The 21,085-nt window shown below is 40.9% G+C and overlaps 3 protein-coding genes across 11 annotated transcripts in view; 2 read left to right on the top strand and 1 right to left on the bottom strand.

Annotated features, from left to right (window-relative positions):
- Positions 1-21,085, top strand: part of LOC118456097 (protein NLRC3-like) — a 559,092-nt gene that overhangs the window by 191,688 nt on the left and 346,319 nt on the right. The window lies entirely within an intron of this gene.
- Positions 297-5,518, bottom strand: LOC102777448 (uncharacterized). The gene is made up of 5 exons (XM_087845775.1): positions 5,459-5,518; positions 5,325-5,360; positions 4,046-4,565; positions 3,346-3,404; positions 297-1,006 (listed from the first exon to the last, which is right to left on the bottom strand). The coding sequence occupies exons 2-5, from the start codon at positions 5,344-5,346 to the stop codon at positions 375-377; spliced, it is 1,233 nt and encodes a 410-aa protein (XP_087701901.1). The 5' UTR covers positions 5,347-5,360; positions 5,459-5,518; the 3' UTR covers positions 297-374.
- On the top strand, positions 5,694-6,592 carry LOC148101070 (GTPase IMAP family member 7-like). Its single transcript, XM_087845776.1, has 2 exons — positions 5,694-5,721; positions 5,847-6,592. Exons 1-2 carry the CDS (start codon positions 5,694-5,696, stop codon positions 6,590-6,592), a joined length of 774 nt encoding a protein of 257 aa, XP_087701902.1.

The raw sequence follows: 21,085 nt of genomic DNA, 5'->3' as shown, positions 1-21,085 counted from the left end.
AAGATTAGCTATCAAATGTTATTTTACTGGTTGACATTTTTTCTCTATATAATATATGGTGCATTTATTAACAAGCTTACAGATTTAGTGCATGTATATATGTACATATATATCTTTTTTAAATCAGATTTGTACATTTCAAAAGGTTCTTTATGTTTCCCCAAAGGCTTAAAAAACATATTCAGAGGCAAACAGTTGGCATGAAATTTGAGCATAAAACAGCATTAAAAAAAAAACATTACAGATAGCATATCATTAAATTATACAACAATAGTATGAACACCCAGCATTAGTATATTTCATTTATATTTACTACACTGCACAAACTGGTTCCAACTCGTCTTATGTAGACATTCACTTTATATTAGCTGCAGTTAACACAAACAGCAGCGTTGACCTGATAGTTCTTCGGTGGAAATAGGAAACATCCCTGGAAAATTCTTGATGAGTTCTGTGACTTGTTTAGAGTTGCTGGTGGTGTTCTTGAACACATGGTAACGATTGCTACAAGCGTCAATAATGCACTTGAGGTGACTCCGTGTACTAATAAATTTATCTACACTGCCCTGCAAATCTTCTCCATGTGTAAACAGGATGATTGTGTTATTCCTGATCGTCCAGCCAAGCTTTTTCTCCAGCTTTGGTAATATTCCTCTCTCACCGTCTGTGAACCTGCCCAGCTGTATCACAAGTAATACCACGCAGTGCCGTGGCTGACAGTACTTCTTACACTCCAATACTTGTGCCTGGTTTACATGTTCCTCATCGTAAAAGAAGTCTGGGGTGTCGACCACTCTAAAATGTTTTCCAAACATCTCTACTATTTTCTCCTCACACTTGGTGGTCACTGGTACTGGGCTTGGTTGAGATGTAAAATGCTGATTTGCATAACTGTTGTGTTTTCCAGCATTCACGATGGTGTTTGCTGAGGCACTCTTTCCAGTTCCAGTGCTACCCAGCAGAATGATGTTAAATATATCTTCACTTCCATCAGAGGCACTCTGAACTGGAATATAGTGTTAGAACAAATAATTAGTTATTTTATCTACAGTTACCAGCAGTTTCTCAAAACAGTGTCAGACATTACCGTATTTTCACGACCATAAGACGCACCGTACTAAAAGACGCAGTCTCAGTTATGTGTGCCATTACTGTATTTAACACACACATAAGGCACACCTGATTATATGGCGCATACAAGTATGTGTATTTAAAAATAAAGCAGGAGCAAAACTGAGTTTAGTACTCACATCTATATTACTGGTAATTGTCATCAATCAAACCCATCGAAGTCCTCATCCTCTGTGTCTGAATTGAACAGCTGCGCTAAATCTCCATCAAACATTCCAGGTTCACTTTCTTCACCGTCAGAGTCACTTTCCGTGCCGTGCGGCTCCTCGGAAATAATGCCGGCTTTTGCGAAAGCTCGAACAACAGTGCAAGCAGACATGTTAGCCCAAGCATCAACAATCCATTCGCAAATTGTGGCGTAACTCGCCCGGCGCTGCCTTCCACTCTTAGTGAAACTGTGGTCTCCATCGGTCATCCATCGCTCCCACGCCGCTCGCAGCCTTACTTTGAACGGCCGGTTCACACCGATGTCCAGCGGTTGGAGTTCCTTTGTCAGGCCTCCTGAATGACAGCAAGCTCACAGTTCATTTGCTTCACTTGTTTTTTCACATCGGCTGTGAGATGCATAGAGTCACAGATCAACAGCGATGGTGATGCGTGGAAAAAACCACCTGGTCTCCTTACATACACCTCCCTCAGCCACTCTTTCATCATTTCCTCATCCATCCAGCCCTTTTCATTTGCCTTAATGGTGACTCCTGCTGGAAACTTCTCTTTAGGCAAAGTCTTTCTCTTAAAAATCACCATAGGCGGCAGTTTCTGTCCATTAACATGGCAGCCAAGCACAACAGTAAAAGAAGACTTTTCGTGCCCCGTTGTGCGTATCGCTACCGTGCTGGTCCCCTACACAGTGTGACTCACCGGGATGTCGAAAGTGAGCGGCACCTCGTCCATGTTAGTGATGTGGCTGGGCTGGATGTGTTTGTCGGCGATGTGTTTGCTGCAGTGGGAGCAGAAGATGGCCAGCTTTTCATTATAATCCGCTGGAAGTTGCTGCGCTACCGTAGTCCTGCTCCGGAGGGAAAAATGGCACCGTTTCATGAAACGAAAGCACCAAGACGGACCTCCTTGGAAATGTTCAATTTTCATTTCTTCTGCTAGCGTTACTGCTTTTAGTCGAATGGTGAAGTCGAAACGCTTCTCCCACTCGATCTTTGCTCGATGATCCATTGCTCGAGTCTTTCCTCCAACTCGGGCCACCTCGCCTTATGTCCGCGGAAACTCAGCTGCGTCTTCTTGACCTGTCGGAGCTTGTTTTCCAGCTTCCTCTACTTGCGAACCATCAATTCATTAATCTTAAATTCTCTCGCGGCTGCTCGATTTCCGTGTTCCTCCGTGTAGCTGATGGCCTTCAGTTTAAACTGTGCTTCATAAGCATAACAACGATGTTCTGCATAACGCACATACCTGTTCTTTTATACAGGTATGTGCAATTGTATATACAATCAACGCCCACACTTCCCCCTTTAGCCTCCTCAGGGTGTTCTCTACTACGTCCTCCTTCAACACACACAGGGCGCACTGCACTATAGGGTGCGCCGCACTTTTTGAAGAAAATCTAAGACTTTTATGTGTACCTTATGGTCGTGAAAATACGGTAAGTGAGGAGCTATGGTGTCTGAGCTTTAAGCTACCTCTGAATTATTTTATTAATAAATGGATACTGCAAAAATTATATCATGGAATAATCCCATTTTCTTTCTCACTTCATTTTATAAATTTTCTAATTCACATATTTGTTACAGTTTATCATTTAAACAGCTTTATTTTATTAACTCTTTATTGTCCTCAAATGACTAACACTGATCCTGTCAAATATCCTTAAAGTTTCAGAATGTCTTAGATGCATATTTGCTAATGAACTAACTGGTCTTAAATTCACTTTTGAAGGGTTTTAAATTTAGTCACATCTGCAAAATGTTTCATCACACAATGTCACTGTAACATTTAAATTATGCAATTGCAATGCAATTATGCATTCAGTTTAGGTATTGCAACACTCCGGCATAAGGTTGTGCAAGTAGTTCTGCTCATTTGTCTATGACAACTGAAAGATCAAACTTTGATGACACGTGTCTTTAAGTATAGTAAATGGATTGTCTGGTTAACTTGGTGTATATATATTTTTTCACTTTTTTCTTGTTTGTAATTTCATATGTGAATAACCACAAAAAAGTGAGTCCCCCAACAGATATATATAAATAAGAAACTTACATTTGTTCTCATGGTTATACAGAGGGGACCTTTTGTTCCTGGCACATTTGTTATTAGCACTGTAAGTCAAAACAAATGACAACAAAGAAATTATAAAATATCACAAATATCACCCTCTCCACAATAAACAAAAACGCTATGGACAGGGAATTTTTGCAGGGAACATTTTTACATACCTTTTTAGCAGTGAATAATAAATGTCATTACCAAAAGTGCACCTACCAGGATAATAAATCTTATATGCATATCCACACTTTCTCCCGGTAAAACGCATCTGGTCAACAGTTTAATTGAATTCCCTAGAGGCCTTAAAAATTAGGCTTCACCTTCAAAGTTTTAATCTAAAGGGCTGAATTTGTTAATGCAATGTTAAGAAAAAACTATACAAATGTTCAAAAAATGTATTCTCACAATGTACCTAATGCTTCTTACAACTAACTTAAGAGCAAGTGGGAACAAAAATGTGTTATGCAACTATTTGTGTAAAAAAAAAGAAGCATAAATGCCACTTAGGAGCAATATTCAAGAACTGTAAAAACATATGGACAATGATCTTGCTGCTTAGTGGAGTGCTTTTGTTCACGCAGACACAGTGACAGAGAACAAGGTGAAGCAAAGACATTGTGTTACTAGAGGTTAACAGACACTTTTAGACAGAATTATTTGTGACACAAAGAAAGAAACAAAATACAATCTTTACCTTTTACGTTTCAGTTCAGCTTTCCTTCTGTCCACAACCTTTTTACTGTAGTCTGTGTCTTGAGACTGGAATGGTTCATGGCTTTCACATATGGAGTAACAATAATCAGCAAATTCGTTCATTTCTAGAGACAACTGATGGTTCTCCAAGCAAAGGATTATACTGGAGTTTTCGTTGTTTTCTATGATGGTTAGTAATTGTTGATTGACTGGTTTATTAAAGAATTCTGTAAGCCTAGAGATCTGATGTCTTATTTCGTCGTGGTTTTCTGTTGCCACTATGAACAGATGAATTCCAGAATCAGAATGTGCCATGAGGTCAATAATCAGCTGGTCTGGATAGGGGCAATCATCTTTGAAGAAATCAGGAATGATGATGATTCTTAATAACTCATTCTCTCCAATGACCAAGTCGTTCTCCATTTCAACAAAATTATTGTTATTGAGGAATGCACATCCAATCTTGTTCATTAAGTCACGCTTTGTTCCAAACAGAGTGATAGTAAACTTCACAGGGTTTTCTGCAGAAATGAAGTTTCAAACTCTTAGTATTCTTAGGAATCATCAAGAATCATAAATGTGCCAAAGGACACTTACTCCCAAACACAGATGCAGACTGTCTACACACACAAATTGATGACTTGAAAACAATACTGCCGACCCTGTTGTAGCTATTGACAATGGCATTAAAGTGTGAATTTTAAATCAAGTACTTGCTATTGGAAGGTCTTCTGATCATTACTTTCAGCTCAAAAGCGGTTACTAGAGTCCAAAAATGAGCACAAACTCATTAAATCTAAATAAAAATTTAAAACAGAAATTGTGATAAAAATATTTTTTGTAAGTTCTTACTCGTTTTGTTACGTTGGCAACCCAATGAAAATAATAAAATGAAAATAAAATTACCTAGTTATATCATGGTGTCATCTGAAGTGCTAATGCTGATGTAAAACCTTTCTACTTCATTTGATTATATTTATTTTCCCCAAAGACAGTAATAATAAACAAGCAACAGTCAAGAAAAATAAAAATATTTATCAAGTTAAAGCTTTAGCTGCAAATAAATACTCAAAATTAATTAAGCAAAAATTAAATAAAAAATTTTTCAAGTTAAATTTTTATTGAAATCAGTTCCAAACCAATATTCAAAGTTCCCGTTTTTGTATATAAAGTATTCAAATAATTTAATGTTCAGCATGTTTAGCATTAAACAACATTTTATAAATGTGGTGAACATTAATTTAAAGAATAATACAAAAATAAGTAAATCAATTACTTACGTTGATGACTGGAAGAACTCATCTTGACAGCTGATTCTGTGAATAAAGAATTTCAAAAAATTATTTTGTGATGTTTTATATTAACACAAAATGTATAAATATGATGACCCTTGACAAGACATGATGCAACTTACATGGAGGCTTGACAAAACTAATCTCAACACCTGCTTAATGATTAACTGAGAGTGTTCAAGTTTCAGCTATCTCTGAAAGAGCTTTGAGACTCATGCAGATATATACTGAGGGAACAGGTCCGCCTCCAAGATGGGCGGAGCGCTATCATCTGCTTCGCAGTGAAATAGTAAATTGTAAAATAGTGGAATTAAATGCTCTTCATTTCATTCCTGAAAAAGCCACAATCAGACCAACATGGGCAAAAGCCAATCAATCCCAGAAGGTGAAGTTGGATCTTTTTTTTAAGCTTCCTTTTCAGACAGCTGTGAATAATAATAATTGTTAGCTATCTGTTAAATGCAACTCTTGTCATATTCCGTGGAATTTAAAATCAATTTCTCTCTGCAGGTCCTCCTCTGAGGATTGTTATGATTGGCAAAACTGGTGTTGGGAAGAGTGCTGTTGGCAATACCATCGTGGGTAGAAAGTCTTTTCTGTCTGAAGTGAGTCCAGAGTCAGTGACAGAGACCTGTGAATCAGATCGAATTTCAGAATGCTCCAGAAAGATCACTGTGATTGATACACCAGGCATTCTGGATACATCCAAAAGTGCAGATGCCATAAAGGAAGAGATTGCAAAATGTATCCACATGTCCTCTCCTGGGCCTCATGTCTTCCTACTGGTCCTTCAGATCGGCAGGTTCACAAAGGAAGAACAAAACTGCGTGGATGCCTTGGAAAAGCTGTTTGGACCTAAGGCATCAAGTTACATGATTGTCCTGTTCACTCATGGTGACAAATTGACTCAAGATGGAATGACCATACAAAATTATTTGAATAGAAGTGACAAGAAACTCAAAGCCTTGTTAAACAGGTGCGGTGAAAGGTATCATGTCTTTAATAATAATGATCAGAGCAGATCTCAGGTGGTTGAGTTGATCAACAAGGTTGATCAAATGGTTCAGCTAAATAAAGGAACATACTACACTGATGAAATGTTGAAGAAAGCAGAGGAGATTCTGAAACAGAGTGATGACAAAAAAGAAACAGCTTTAACTCACAGCATGACCTTCATGTTTCAGCTGCTTCAAAGAATCTTGTTGTTTCAGGCCATACTGGCTAATGAACAAGACAGTGATCACTCCTCTGACTGAAACATGGGGGATTAATGTAAATTTTCTTCAGATCTTTAACTGAGTTAATTCAGTCACAACTGCTTTCTATAAAAATGTATGAAAAAAATATTTATATTTATCAGTTTATCAGTTGTCATGATCACATATGAAATATTCTATATAGAATGTGATTTTATTAATTAAAAAAAAATGTCATGGGAGTATTTCTGTCTGTAACTTCCTGTGAGAAGCTTGCATATAAACATGTACACCTTACAAGTTTCCTGTTTCTGGTTTAAAATCTAATGTGTCAAGAGCAATTAAGGGAAATGCAACTTCTCTGTATGCCAGTAGTTAAAATCACGATATAAATCCATTTGCATGGTATTGATTAGTGAATGTGCTATCCAGTACTGCTTTATGTAAATGTATGAAGCCATTATTAATAAACTTTCCATTCTTGGCTTCACCAGCCACTGTTCAAAGTCACTGTCTATGGCTTAGATAAAATTCAACCGAAAGATCTATCTATCTATCTATCTATCTATCTATCTATCTATCTATCTATCTATCTATCTATCCTACTGTAGCCTCTTTTACGGTACCAGTGAGATACCGTTTCGTCTTTTTTTTGTAAATAACGTCAACAAAGTAACATGTGTGATTAATAAATTGGTATACTACCGTTTATTCACGCTGGGTCACTGTAAGCCCGCTTCAAGGTAATAAACTGCAATATATTTACCGGTAACTTGCCTTTATCACGCATTATCAGTACCGTGTTCTTACAGGCGGTCATTTACTGTTTGACGCGTCATAATTTAACGTACTATCAGGAAACAGTAACATACTGTAAGAGACTGGAGGGTTTCAAAAAAAAATTACAAAAAAAAAATATATGAACATACACACACACACAAAATATAATTAATGTGCTTTACACCACTTTTTATTTCAGTTCTGTTTTTTCTCTGCAGAAATACACATTTCCAAAATCAGCAGCTAAAAAGAACTGAAAACATATGTTCATTGAGGAAGCACTTGTTTTTACTAAACTTGTTTTTACTGAACCATGTAATACATGTATTTTCTCAGATGGTTCTACAAACAATAATGATATTATGTCATATCCATATCATGACAGACAACATATGCTCAAGTGTTGAGTTTTCTTAGTTATATTTTGTAGGGTCTTAAAGCTACACTGTGAAGTGCCTTGGCATTCATTTTGTTGCCATGTCACCATGCAAATAAACTGAATTGAAATGAATAGAATATCAAGCCCCATGCCTTTTTCTATACTGTGTCCAAAATACTGGCTCACACCACCAAATCAATGCACAAAGCAGGGTCCACAAGGACATGGATGAGCATGTGTGGTGTGAAGGAACTTGACTGACCTGCACCCTGACCTTGCTTTGTGGACTGAGTTCATTAGTGATGTGTCAGTCGCGAACGAAACAGCTCTTTGAAGTGCACCATAAGCTCCTCATTGGAAGCCATGGCTTTTTTTTCTCTTTCTCTCACTTTCTTTTTCCTTCACTCTGCACGCAAGCATTGTGCTTGCGCTGAGCAGAGGGGGGAGGGGCGGTAGTTACACTCACAGTAGCACAGGAACAGAGTGGGAGGGAAAGAGAGAAAAAGAGAGCCAGGGACAACAATGTCATATCAGGAAGGTATAGTAATCATCCACAACTATTTCAGTTGACGATTATAAAGGATTCAGAAAGTTTATTCATGCAGTGGATCCTATGTATGCAATTCCAAGCAGGAAAACACTCCCAAAGAATCATCCAAGGCCTATATGACAGAGAATGTGCATCTTCTTTTTGTTTTGCATATTTTAATTTATATTTAATTGTGTTGTGGTTTGCAGTGTTTTCTGTTATTTCAGTTTTTGTACCTGTTTTGCAGTTTGTGTTTGTGTTGGAGTTCCCAACACTAGAGTCATTGACTTGTATGGTGAGCCAATACATGTGACAATTAAAGTGTAAGTAGCTGAAATACTTTTTAACAAACGGGTAAAATAAGGGAAAAAAACCCAAAACTGTTGCACTCAAAAAAATCTATTGGACAGAGACCACTTCTTGCAAATGGTGAGAGAGCTTGTCTTCATTGTTGTTTGCATTGTGTAAATGTCCAGAAAGCATGGGCCACGCATCGCCTGTGGAGACAAAGGTAACAACACATTCTTCACTTAAATTATACAAGAAACTCACTATAAATGGCAAAAACAGTGACCTAATTTGAAGTTTTCCACTCAAATTCAACAAGCCGCCGGAGGAAAGTTGTGATATGAGGGTTAAAGTGAACAACCTTTCGCTTCACAGTGGTCCCAGTCTTTCTGCTTGTCCCAACCTTGGAGGTACATTTTGTTCCCTCTTCAGGGCTTATTCTTACAAAAAACCTTAAAGCTTGCCATAATAAATGAAATAAATTCAGATGTCACGCACATCACACGTGACACACACAGTTTCATTACAAACAAACTCCTTCTACTCAGTTCCTCTTTTCTTTGTGTCTTACTTCCTGTTCAGCTTGCAATAACTTCCCCTTTCTGAGGTCTGTTGCCAGGGCAACCTGTCACCCCTCGTCTGATCTTAGTTTCACTCTCTGTCTGTTCCTCATATTCTGCAAAAACATGCAGTTTCCTGTAAGCCTGTGACCTTGCCCCAGCCCGTGACAAATAAGCATTAAGAATATATATTTATTTTCTTAACATAACATAATGAGTTACTTGGGGGTAATTTATTCATCATCTATCACTATTAGCTAACTGTTCAAACATACCTCTGAATTAGTTCCAATGTTGCACACGCTGACTCCTGGTATTCCAGCCTCAATACATAGAGTGAACCAAAGAAGACTGACATTGCGTCAGCAAAGGTGTTCTCTTTGTCCAGCTCAACAACTACACACCTCTCTGCACTCACCATCCAGCAGGTGGCGGTCATTGAACTTTGTCCTTAAATTTATAGGGGCGACACGTTGTCATTATGCAACATAAAATAATTTCAATACTTCACTTCTTCACACTGTCTAGATAGTCATAAAGCAAATAGCTACATACGGTTAATTATTAATGGCCTTATGTACATAAGTCTGTTTTAACATATTATGATTGTAAATAATTGGGAATTATTCTGCCCATTAAACACACCTAACAAAGAGTCAGCCCAATTAAATTACCGGATTACCGGAGTTGCATCAACTGTATGGTTATTTTGGAGTTTATAGTTTGTGCTGCTGTTAAACTTCACAGTATTGACTTCAGTATTTCTGCTGTTGGTGTAGCTAGACTACCATGCTGATCAGTAATATGTAATGTGAAATTTGATATTGTTACTTTGCTGGATTCACTGAGACACATGTCCAACAACCTTGGTTTATAAAGGAAATTACAGAAATTTGAGCTAACAAAAAAGAGACTGGATACCTGTGTCCACAAAAAGCTCCTGTGCCAAACAGAAATTTTAATATGGTCTAATCAGCTCTATTTCATAAATGACTTCTTACCAAGCATAATCAACCTTGGGGTGATTGGCAGGTTGCTCTCTGCTTCAAGGGACATCCTGGTAGATGTTTCCTGCCAGAAAAAGGACCAACACATTTTATGTAGCAAAAAACCCCCAAAAAACAGGACAGCAAGCAACAGCATTAAACCTCGAGTTGTTTTAAAAAAAGCTTACATCTGCTAAGACAAAGAGGGAGTCTTCATCTTCCTTGTAATACTTCATCATGAGAAGTATGGCTGCTGTGCCAACCTTGTTGTTGGTAAAAACTCCTCACTTTCTATCTGCTGGATGAGTGACCTTATACCAAGGTTCCATTTGAACTTCTGGCTGGAGAAATAGTTAATAATCCTTCTGCCTTTGGTTATGAGGGCCTGACCTAAGCGCTCACTGATATCGATGCCTGTGAGTTTGTGAAAGTGGTTCGAAAGACCTTTCCGAGTAAACAAGAATGGCCACTGCTCCTGAATTTCAGCTACTGAAAGTGAGGGACAACTGTTGATAAGCTGCCACTAAGAAATATATGTGAGACACATGAAGTCATCCACATCAGGTCTCTCCACAGCTCCAGGTCCTTCTGAATTAAAAATTGTTAACAGGATGTGTTTCTTTCCCTCTAAAGAAGCTGGCATTTCCCCCTCAGGAAGTTCAACTGGCTGCCAATTAATACAACCGTAGCTATCAACAAGACTTTTTTAGGTGAGGTTGCATTACTGTTGGGACTGCAGTTTTCCTCATTCCTGGTTCTCTTTGTTTGACGAAGTCTATGTGTTGTATTATCTCTATTAACATGTTCAACTATAGATTTGATGCTTCTTAGTAGTGAACAGTGTTGGGCAAGTTACTATGAAAAAGTAATTAATAATGGTTACTAGTTACTTCTTCAAGAGTTAGTAACAGTTACAAGATTCTAAAAGTAATTAATTGAAAAGTAACTATTGCATTATAAATTTATTTGAAATATAAATTGTCAATTTTAAAATTCTATGCACAAGTTTTGCAAAGAACAAAGTTATTTGCAGCCATTTACTTTTTACCCCTTTTTTAAAATAACCATTTCAAACTATTTACAGAACAATCAGCTGTTCTTCAATAAGATGCCACACAAATTATTTGTGCCACTCCAAAAAAATCATTTCTGTCCACTCTAAAAGAGAACATCACAGCCTGATACCTGCAGGTCTGACAGCAGCAGGTGTATCACTCCTGTTTCTACCTGGAGACAGCAGTCACCTCATTGTTCTGACACACAACACAAAATTATCCACAACACTACACACTAACTACACAAGACAAAACATTAAATACACACTCCAAACACGCTGAACGTCAAAAATCTCTCATATCTCAAAACTCGCTCTCTCTCTTTTTCTGCTCTCTCTCTCTCGCCGTCACTCCTAAAACTTCCCCTGTTTTGTTTAGATTTTTTTGCTCATAAGCAGAGAGTGCTTGCTAGCACTGTCCTTAGACAGTAAACGTGATGAAACTATTGAGGAAAAACACGTGTATATATTGTTTATCACGACTCTGGTTTTACGTGGCCTATCGACACAATTTAAAAACTGGTATATATCACCTTGTTGCTTTGTCTTTAAGTGGTCGTGTGATTGGCTTACCACGACTACTTTATTCTTCCTCAGTCATGAGCAGCACTCATGCGATTGTTTTGCCCCCTTAGCTCCAGGTGTTGTTCCAAAAAGTGATCGTGATTGCCGTCCACGGGAGCGCGCAGCTGCTTAAAGCTGTAGCGTCCAGATTACTTACAGCTACTTCCTGCAGCTGATATAAGATGAGGCTGAACACAGCTTCAACCGTCTGTTTGTTGAAAAATAGTAACGGACCACATTTTCTTGTTAGTAACTGTAACGGCGTTGTAACGATAGGAATAGTAATTAGTTAGATTACTTGTTACGGAAAAAAGTAACGCTGTTAGAAACGCCGCTACTTGTAACGCCGTTATTCCCATCACTGGTAATGAATAACGTCCACAACCCAGTCTTTCTCCTTTTCCAGTAAAATCTCCATATGTTTGAGGGTATCTGTTAACAATGATTTTAGCAACCTCTTCACAAGATGCACATTTAGGATTTCTGCAGTGAACTTGCATGGCCTCCACAACAATTCTGACCACGCTTCTCCTGTCCTCTTGATGAGCTCTGTCTCCTCTTGTGACTGCATGCGACAATCGGAGTGGAAATTTTTCTCAAGGAATCTGTAAGTGTGAGACCCAAGAGCTGGAGTAATGGTTGTACATGGTGGTGGACGTGGAGGAGGAGGGGTGAGGTGATCTACTCTATCTTTAGCTAGGCAACGTGATTGTGACTTATTTTGGGGGCACATACAAGATCAACAATGTCTCTAAGTTTAAGGTATAACTGCCAAACCTCACTATCCACAGGATGGTGACGCTGACAAGGACAGAGAAAGTTTTCCAAGAGTGCAGTGTTATGTGCTTCACGGAGACATGGTTGCATAAAGACATCCTGGATCAGGTGGTGAATCTAAACGGATCGACCGTACTATTTACCGCCTGAGTTTTCCCTCGTCATTATCATCGTTTACATCGCCCCTGACGCAAATGCCGTGCAAGCTTATGACGTCATCAGCTCGGCGACAGCTGATCTCATGAATCGAAGCCCCTCTGTGGCTGTAACGGGTGATTTTTAACCAACTGTTCTACCCACATTCAAGCAGTATGTGGACTACAAAACCAGAGACAATAATACCCCGGAACCTGCTCTATGCCAGTGCTACTGAGGCATACACCTCCATCCCTCTCCCTCCTCTGGGCAGGGCTGATCACAACCTTGTCTACCTCCAGCCCCTTTACAAACCTGCCATTCAGAGACAACCTGCAGACATAAAAACAGTGACAACATGGACAAGGGAGTCGGAAGAGACTCTGCAGGGTTGCTTTGAGTGGGACTGGGATGCTCTATGTGATTCTCATCAGGACGATATTGACAATCACACAGGCTGTGTTACGGATTACATCAACTTCTGTGTGGACACTGTGGTTCCCAAAAGAAACATTCTTTGCTTCCCCAATAATAAACCCTGGGCAACCAAGAACATCAAAGCGACTCTGAACAAGAAAAAATGAGCTTTCAGACTGGTGACAGAGATCAGTTGAAAATGGTGCAGAAGGAGCTGAAAGCCATGATTGCAGAGGGAAAAGAGTCCTACAGAAGGAGGGTGGAAAATAAACTGCAGGAAAACAACACCAGGGAGGTGTGGAATGGAATGCGGGCCATTACTGGCCTGAAACAAAAGAGAGGTGTTGGGATGGATAGGGGTGTTGAAAGTGCAAACAACTTAAATCTGCACTTCAATAGGTTTGACTGCCCTGCGTCTCCTGTCTCCACACCCAGCTCTTCTCATCTTCTACATCTACTCCATTCTCCTCCCCCCTCTCCTGCCCCCTCAACCTGTCTCACCCTGTCCCTCTCAGAAGATAACATCAAAAGGGATTTGGGCAGATTCCACTCCAGTAAAGCTGCTGGACCAGATAGTGTCAGTCCCAGGACCCTCAGGTGCTGTGCTTCCAAGCTGTCTGGAGTTCTGCATCGGCTCTTAATCATGAGTCTTAAACTGCAGAGGATCCCATCACTCTGGAAGACATCCTGCCTGGTTCCTGTCTCTAAAAAGATTAACCCATCGACCCCCAGTAACTACAGGCCAGTGGCTCTGATTTCACATGTCACGAAGACGCTGGAGAGACTCATCCTGAGACATCTGCGTCTGCTGGTGGAGCCTTGGCTGGACTCCCTGCAGTTTGCTTATCAACCTCGTATCGGCGTGGAGGACGCCATCGTCTACCTGCTGGACCAGGCTTATTCTCACCTGGACATTGTTGGGAGCACTGTGAGGGTCATGTTCTTTGACTTCTCCAGTGCTTTTAACACGATCAGACCATCATTGCTGGGGAATAAGCTCACGGAAATGCAGGTGGACGCCCCACTGGTAGCTTGGATCACCGACTATTTAACAAGTTGACCACAGCGTGTTCGACTGAAGAGCTGTCGCTCGGATAACATCATGAGCAGCATGAGGGCGCCGCAGGGGACTGTCCTATCACCCATCCTCTTCACCCTCTACATGTCTTACTTCATGTACAAGTCAGACGTGTAGAGAAAGTCTCTGATGACTCTGCCATTGTGGGCTGTTTCTGGGATGGACAGGAGGAGGAGTACAGGAGTGTGGTGGATAGCTTTGTTGAGTGGTGTGAGCTTAACTATCTACAACTTAATATCACAAAGACAAAGGAACTGATCATGGACCTGAGGAAGTATGCTCCTCCTACCCCTGTCACCATCAGAGGGGCTGATGTAGAGACAGTGGAGGACTAAGGATACCTGGGGGTACACTTGGACTGTAAACTGGACTGGACCAAGAACACCAATGCTATCTTCAAAAAAGGGCAGAGTCGGGGTTTCCTACTAAGGCGGCTCAGATCCTTTAATGTTTGTAGGAAAATGCTGACAATGTTCTATCACTCGGTGTTGGAGAGCGTTGTGTTCTTTGCAGCAGTGTGTTGGGGCAGTGGCAGTGGGGTGAAGACAGCCGATGCCAACAGGCTGAACAAACTGAATAAAAAGGCTGGTTCCACCCTGGGTGTCAGACTGGAGAACCTGGAGGAAGTGTCTGAGTGGAGAATGCTTAAAGAGCTTCTTTGTATCATGGATAACCCCTCCCACCCCATGCATGCCTCCATGATGGACCATCGAAGCACACGCAGCAAAAGACTAATCGCCCCGAAATGCAGAACTGACCGCCACAGGAAATCCTTTGTGCCGGTGGCAATAAAACTGTACAACTCTTCCTCACTCTGTAGGTGATTTTCCTGAGGATTAATAACAAAGTTATTCTGTTTCCATTCAGACCTTGCAATATCACCCAACTGTTTTTCATCGAATGTTTTTTTTCATCTCCCCATCATATGCTGCTACTCTCTTTTATCCGTTTGCACAATACTATGCCACTTTTAGAATCACCTGCTCTGATATGCACTGATAGCTAAGCTACTTATTTTTCAGGATATAGTTATATTGTTACTTGTTAGAGTTATTTGATATTATATTTTGCACGATCCTACTGTATATTACTGTATACTAGTGTTCTATTGTATATATTGTGTATCTTATTCCTCTGTCTCTCTTGCTGCATTGAGCATGTGTACGGCAAAAGAAAAGTTCTTCTTATCTTTCTTATCTTATCTTATCTTTTCACTTACATACAAAGGCAGAAGTCGTAGAAGATACCAGTTGTGTGCTGCTGAACCCCCCCAGCCTCTGACATGTATTCACCTCACATGGCTTACTTAAAGCATCACTTCCTATGTGTTTTAACTTAACAATTGCTCTATTTAACTGATTGTATGTGAAATGCCCTTCCAATTGCACAAGGGTATCAATATATAGCGACAAGTCACTGGAAACCAATCCTTCAAATAAATCATGGCACAAACATGGAGGTAACCCAGAGCACACATGTACATACTTCAGTGAATTAAACACAAAGTCAAATTTAACAACTGAGTGGTCACTTGTAGAGAGGACCTCAACACTGTCTTTATAGTTATCAGCTGTTCTTTTTTTCTCCAAGTTATAGTGGATCATTGATACAGCTTTCCCTGTCAATTAAACAGTATCTGCAAAAATGTTTTCTGCAGCTGAAATTCTCAGTGAAACCACCTATGCAGTGGGAGCCCAGATTGTCTCCTAAGATGGCAATCAAAGCTGCCTTCATTATGGTTCCATCCTCTGCCAGAACCCTGTCTCTTCCAAATTTTTAAGGTCTGCAATAAGACTGGGAAAAAAAAATTGTTATGGCCGAAAGTTTTAAAGTCAGTGTCCCTGCAAAGCAGAACAAGTTGCATTGCACCAACAGAAGATCGGTTGTGTGGTAAGATCTCACCCAAAGTCATGTACACTGCCAGGATTTTATGTTTCTTTTATTAACCACTTCAAATGGATCTTGGTAGAGAATGAGTGAAAGAGATGATGGAAAGTGCTTTAAAAGTGCATTATCCTTGCCATTTTGAAAGGGCTAGCCCACCTACAGGTTGTTCAAAACTCTGCAGCGAGGCTACAGACCCGCTGGAACAAGGGTGCTCACATGACCCCTGTTTTAAAGTCGCTGCACTGGCTACCAATCAGATTCAGGTTCCATTTTAAAATTCTAGTTTTAGCTTTTAGAGCGTTACAGAGACAACCCCCCCGCCTACATTGCTGATCTGATTCGTACAAATACCTTCACTCGTAACCTGAGGTCAGCAAACCAAAACCTTTTAGTCGTCCCCCACACTCGTTTTAAAACCCGAGGGGACTGTTCTTTCCAAGCTGTTGCACCCAGACTGTGGAATGCACTTCCCCTATTTCTTCGGGGTTTGGACTCAGTGGAGACCTTCAAAAAGCAGCTAAAGACATATTTATTTCAAAGAGCTTTTAATTACACCAGGGTTTTTATGATGTATTTTATGACTGTATTATGTTTTTACCTTGTAAAGCACTTTGTGACATATGTCTATGAAAGGTGAGAGAGTGATATTATACCCCTTATGTCAAACCGAGCTATTTATGACCCCCTAGAATGATTTATGGCCTTAGGAAGTAATAAAGGAAGTAATAAAAATATGATATTCATAAAAATATGATATTCATAAAAATATGATATTCATAAAAATATGCTAGTTCATAACTCATTGCTTTTTCCCCTAACCCTGACTAATTGATTATTTAAGTTTCTTATACATCAAATAGCATTCTTTTATTTTTTAATCAATTAAAAAAGTTTTTTTTTTTTTTTTTTATGCTTAAAAAATGCCATCTGGTGGTGGCTCAGCGTGTGTGCGAGGGCACATGCCCGAGGCTGTGTGTCTGGGCACGCACGTGTGCGCGCCTGTCTCCGGACTTTGTGTGTCTCGGGCTCCGTGCTTATGTGTGAAAACGTGTTAATAATACGTAAAATAGTGAAACTGTTTAGTTATTAAAAAAAAAACCTCTGGCGATCCCCGAAAAACACACCGCGGCTCCCAACATAAAAAACTATTTTTCTCCAAAAAACCCCCGGTAGGTACCCCTCTATTCCCAAAAACCTTATATTCGAAAACAGGGGGAAAATCCTGAAAAAAATCCTTAGTTTCCCCACGGCTCCCACCTCCGATCCTCCGCGGAGGAAAGGCAAAACTCCTTAAAAAAATCCTCCGTTTTCTCCAAAAACGCACGTCCAAAAACCCTTGTTAGGTATCCCTTCTATTCCCAAAACCTTATATTCGAAAACAGGGGAAAAATCCCGAAAAATCCTTAGTCTTTTTTCTTCAAAACGATCCCTCTTACCAGCTACCTCTAAAATTAAACGCAGAGTCTAAGTTCTCCCTTTGCTCTTAATCGAACCGCAACTGCTTCCAGAGCACAGTTTTTCCTGCTTGTTCGCTCCTGGCTCAACTCCCGAATACTGCTTACCTAGTTTGAAAATTTCCGCCAGAGACCAACTCCGCCTCGCAGGCGTGCCTAACTTCGCCCCTGCTGCCAATCACATAACAAAGGGGCGGCTCCCCTCGCACCCCGGTTAGCCATTCGGCTGCAGGTCTGATTTACCTTCTCAGCGATAGGTTTATTCTCTTACTGGCATTCAGGATAAATAATCTAACATTTCATCTTAAATTTAACTGTTTTTTCTCTCAGAAAAACAAGCAAGCTTTTCTCTCAGAAAAAACAACCAAGTTTTCTCTCTTTTCACAAAGAATCATGGCCACCAGACCTACCAACCTCACTGTGGTCTCTCAAACTCCGGTAACCAGCTACAGGTCCTCTGCCACGCCAGAACTCACCCGCAGGCTATGCTTTCAGCCTTAGAGAGAGCAAAATCTATTTCTACCAGCTCAAAGCGGGTGAAAGTTTTGGCCCGCTATCACCGCGGATCGCTTTTACTTGCTCTGACTGGGCTGTTCTCACTCTCATCACGACCCCCGAAATACAGAGAAGCGTGCGGGAAACGAGCTCGCAGCAACCGCGAACCAGAGACCAGCAAACACCGACCCATCGGGTTTTCAAAGAGACCTACTCATTCCCGCCATTCACCCAGGAGCCCAGCAGGCACCGGACTGCAAACATGGTGACCAAAACCGAGACATATACCCAGTGGGAGACCAAGAGCACTCCATTTTGCAGATGGATATGTCGAGCTAGTCGCCAAACATGCGATCGAGCTTACAAAGATGATTTTGTGCTGGACCTCACAAACACCCACTCCGGTGTTTTCAGCACATTGCTTCGAATTCCGACTCAGGACTGGCTGAAGATGGTGGCTGAGAAGAATGCCAGAATATTAGAGCTGTTTAAGCTGAGTAAAACTATAACTCAGGTGGTCCTTGTTGGAAAGAACCAGCCACGCTCTACATAGCCCCCGCCCCTCATCCGGTCCCCCCTTACCCCGCCTCCTCCTCACCCTGTCCTTTTAAAAACTGCAACCGCTCTCTCGTCCACATCGTCTTAAAACAAGCATGCCTCACCTGTCACGGACCCGGCTCTGGGGACTCGGGGTCCGTGGGCAGTGGGGACTAGTATTGTTGTTATTATTGTTATTGTTTTTATTATCGTTATCATTATTATTTGGTGTGTTGTCTGCACTGCCCCTGTGCACATCTGTATGTAGGCAGGTGGCTGTGTTGCCTGTCTTCTGGGGCCAAGTTACAGGCACCTTCAGCCCTGGGGGCGTGGCCTGACTTGAGGGCTGGCCACACCCGAAGTCCTTGCCGCGCACCTGCTCCTCATCTGGGCTCGTTGGTGGAGCTATTTAGAAGAGTGATGGAGCTTCCACCGACGCTGGATTATTGAGTTTGACTCCACGTTAGTGTTATTAGTACCAAGTCCAGTGAGTGCATGCCCGCGGTAGTCGAGTGTCCTGACAAGTTTCTTCTTTGTTATTTTTCTCCAGGAAGGAGCAGGGAAGACAAGAGCAGCGAGCACGGGGTGCGGGGACACACAGGAGCGAAGAGCACGGAGCACGAACTTGTGGGTGAAGACACGACACGGAAGTCAAGGGGAAAACACGGGGTTTATTCTGTGAACTATTTACACCACTGTAAATAAACGCACTGCCTTCATCACAAAGTCCTGCATCTTGGGTCCTCATTCCCCTCATCCCCACGGTCTGCCCCACAGACCGTGACATCACCACAGCTTTGGAACCCTCAGCGCTCTATCTCCATCATCCCTCCGACCATCAGCTGCTTCTACGCCACCACCCAGCCCTCCAATGGACCTGGCTACACCACCGCCCAGCCCTCCAATGGACCTGGCCACTCCACCAGCGAGTCCGTTGATGGAGAGCCCGCATCAGGCCTCAGTGTCTCCGGCTGCTATGCCTCCACCTCCGCCCTCATCACCTCAAGGATGGAACTCGCCCAGCCACCCACAACTCGGTTGGCAATCACCCGAGCAGACCCCCTCAAGCACCGCAGTCTCCGGTGCATCGCTGTGGGCCTTGGGCGACCCTGTGTGCCGGGCTCTTTTCCGAGAGTCTGAAGACAATGACCCCGACCTCGGCAAATGTCGCGGAGATCATGCGGAGAACGATGAGGCCAGGACTCTGCTCCCTACTGCTGTGTTTGAACTTATAAAATTAACTGTGAAGTACCTCGTTAACTCTTTGGTAAACAAACACAGGGAGGATGTTTGTCAAGGGTGCCAGATATCACATCCATCACAAAGACGACATTCCTGTCTTTTCCCGCTGGAAAAATATTACTTTTTCAAGTACTATGATGAACTCTGTAGAAGATTATGGAATGGACATTTCACTAACACATTGTTACAAATTTTGCGGTTAGAGGGTTTTTCACCACCAGCGGCTCAAGTCAGATGCGTGGCCCAAGCGTATCTCTTTGAACTCCGAGATGCCAGCGATTTAGAGAGTGCGCTGCAACAAATTGACTCAAGCATTACCGAAATTACCCGCACAATGATTGATAAGGTTCTAGACGAGAATTACGCCCTTTGGCTCCCCTAGTATTTGTTTTTTCTGCTCTCCCCCTATTACCTTTTTTTTTCATAACATGTTTTATTTTTCTTGTTTTTAGCTTTAATGTTTTTCTCTGTTAGTTTTTCCTTACTTTCAGTTTTCTTGTTCATGTGTATTGTTTGTTCATTAAATAGTTTTGTGGAAAACCGTTACATCAAATAAAACTTTCTTGGAAAAGCATTGCAAGAATCAATCTCGTTATTTTTCTTACCCGTTAAAATCTATTGGTTTCATTACATTAAATGAAATAATTTTGGAAACCCGTTACATCAAATAAAACTGTCTTGGAAAAACTTTACAAGAATCAAATGTAATTATTTGTCTTACTTGAATCAAAAGTGTAATGTTACATCAAATAAAAATATATTTGCAAACTCGTTACATGAGATAAAACTAGCCGCTCATCATGAAATAAAACCATAGTTAAACATAACCTCAAAGATCACACATGGCAGAGCAGATTCTATTGAAACGTGCATATTATGACCCATCTCACCCTGGTAGTTTTTGCGGTGTGGAAAAATTGATTAAAAGCATACAGGATGAAACTGGTACAAAGATTAACGCGCAAACAGCCCAAAAATTCCTCTCTGGACAAGATGCTTACACCTTGCATAGAACTGCAGGCCTGCGCTTTCCGAGAAACAGTGTGTTTGTCCCCAGACCTCTTAATCAATACCAAGCAGACCTTTGTGATATGAGGGCGTTAGCCGAGCATAATGATGGCTATCAATATTTACTTACAGTTATAGATGTTTTCTCTAAAAAAGCCTATGCAAGAGTATTGAAAAACAAAACAGGCGTTCAAGTCACTAAGGCTTTTGACTTTGTCTTAAAAGATAGCCAAATCCCTCAAAAGCTACAAACAGATAGCAGTAAGGAATTTTTTAATTCTAGTTTTCAATCTTTAATGAAAAAGCATGGTATAAATCATTTTGCTACAGGGAGCGATCTAAAAGCCTCAGTCTGTGAAAGGTTTAATCGAACTCTTAAAAGT

Source organism: Neolamprologus brichardi, chromosome 9, assembly GCF_056152115.1.
Source record: "Neolamprologus brichardi isolate AB-2024 chromosome 9, ASM5615211v1, whole genome shotgun sequence".
Taxonomy (NCBI): domain Eukaryota; kingdom Metazoa; phylum Chordata; class Actinopteri; order Cichliformes; family Cichlidae; genus Neolamprologus; species Neolamprologus brichardi.
The sequence above is the reverse complement of the archived record's forward strand: the minus strand, read 5'-3'. Positions and strand labels throughout refer to the sequence as shown.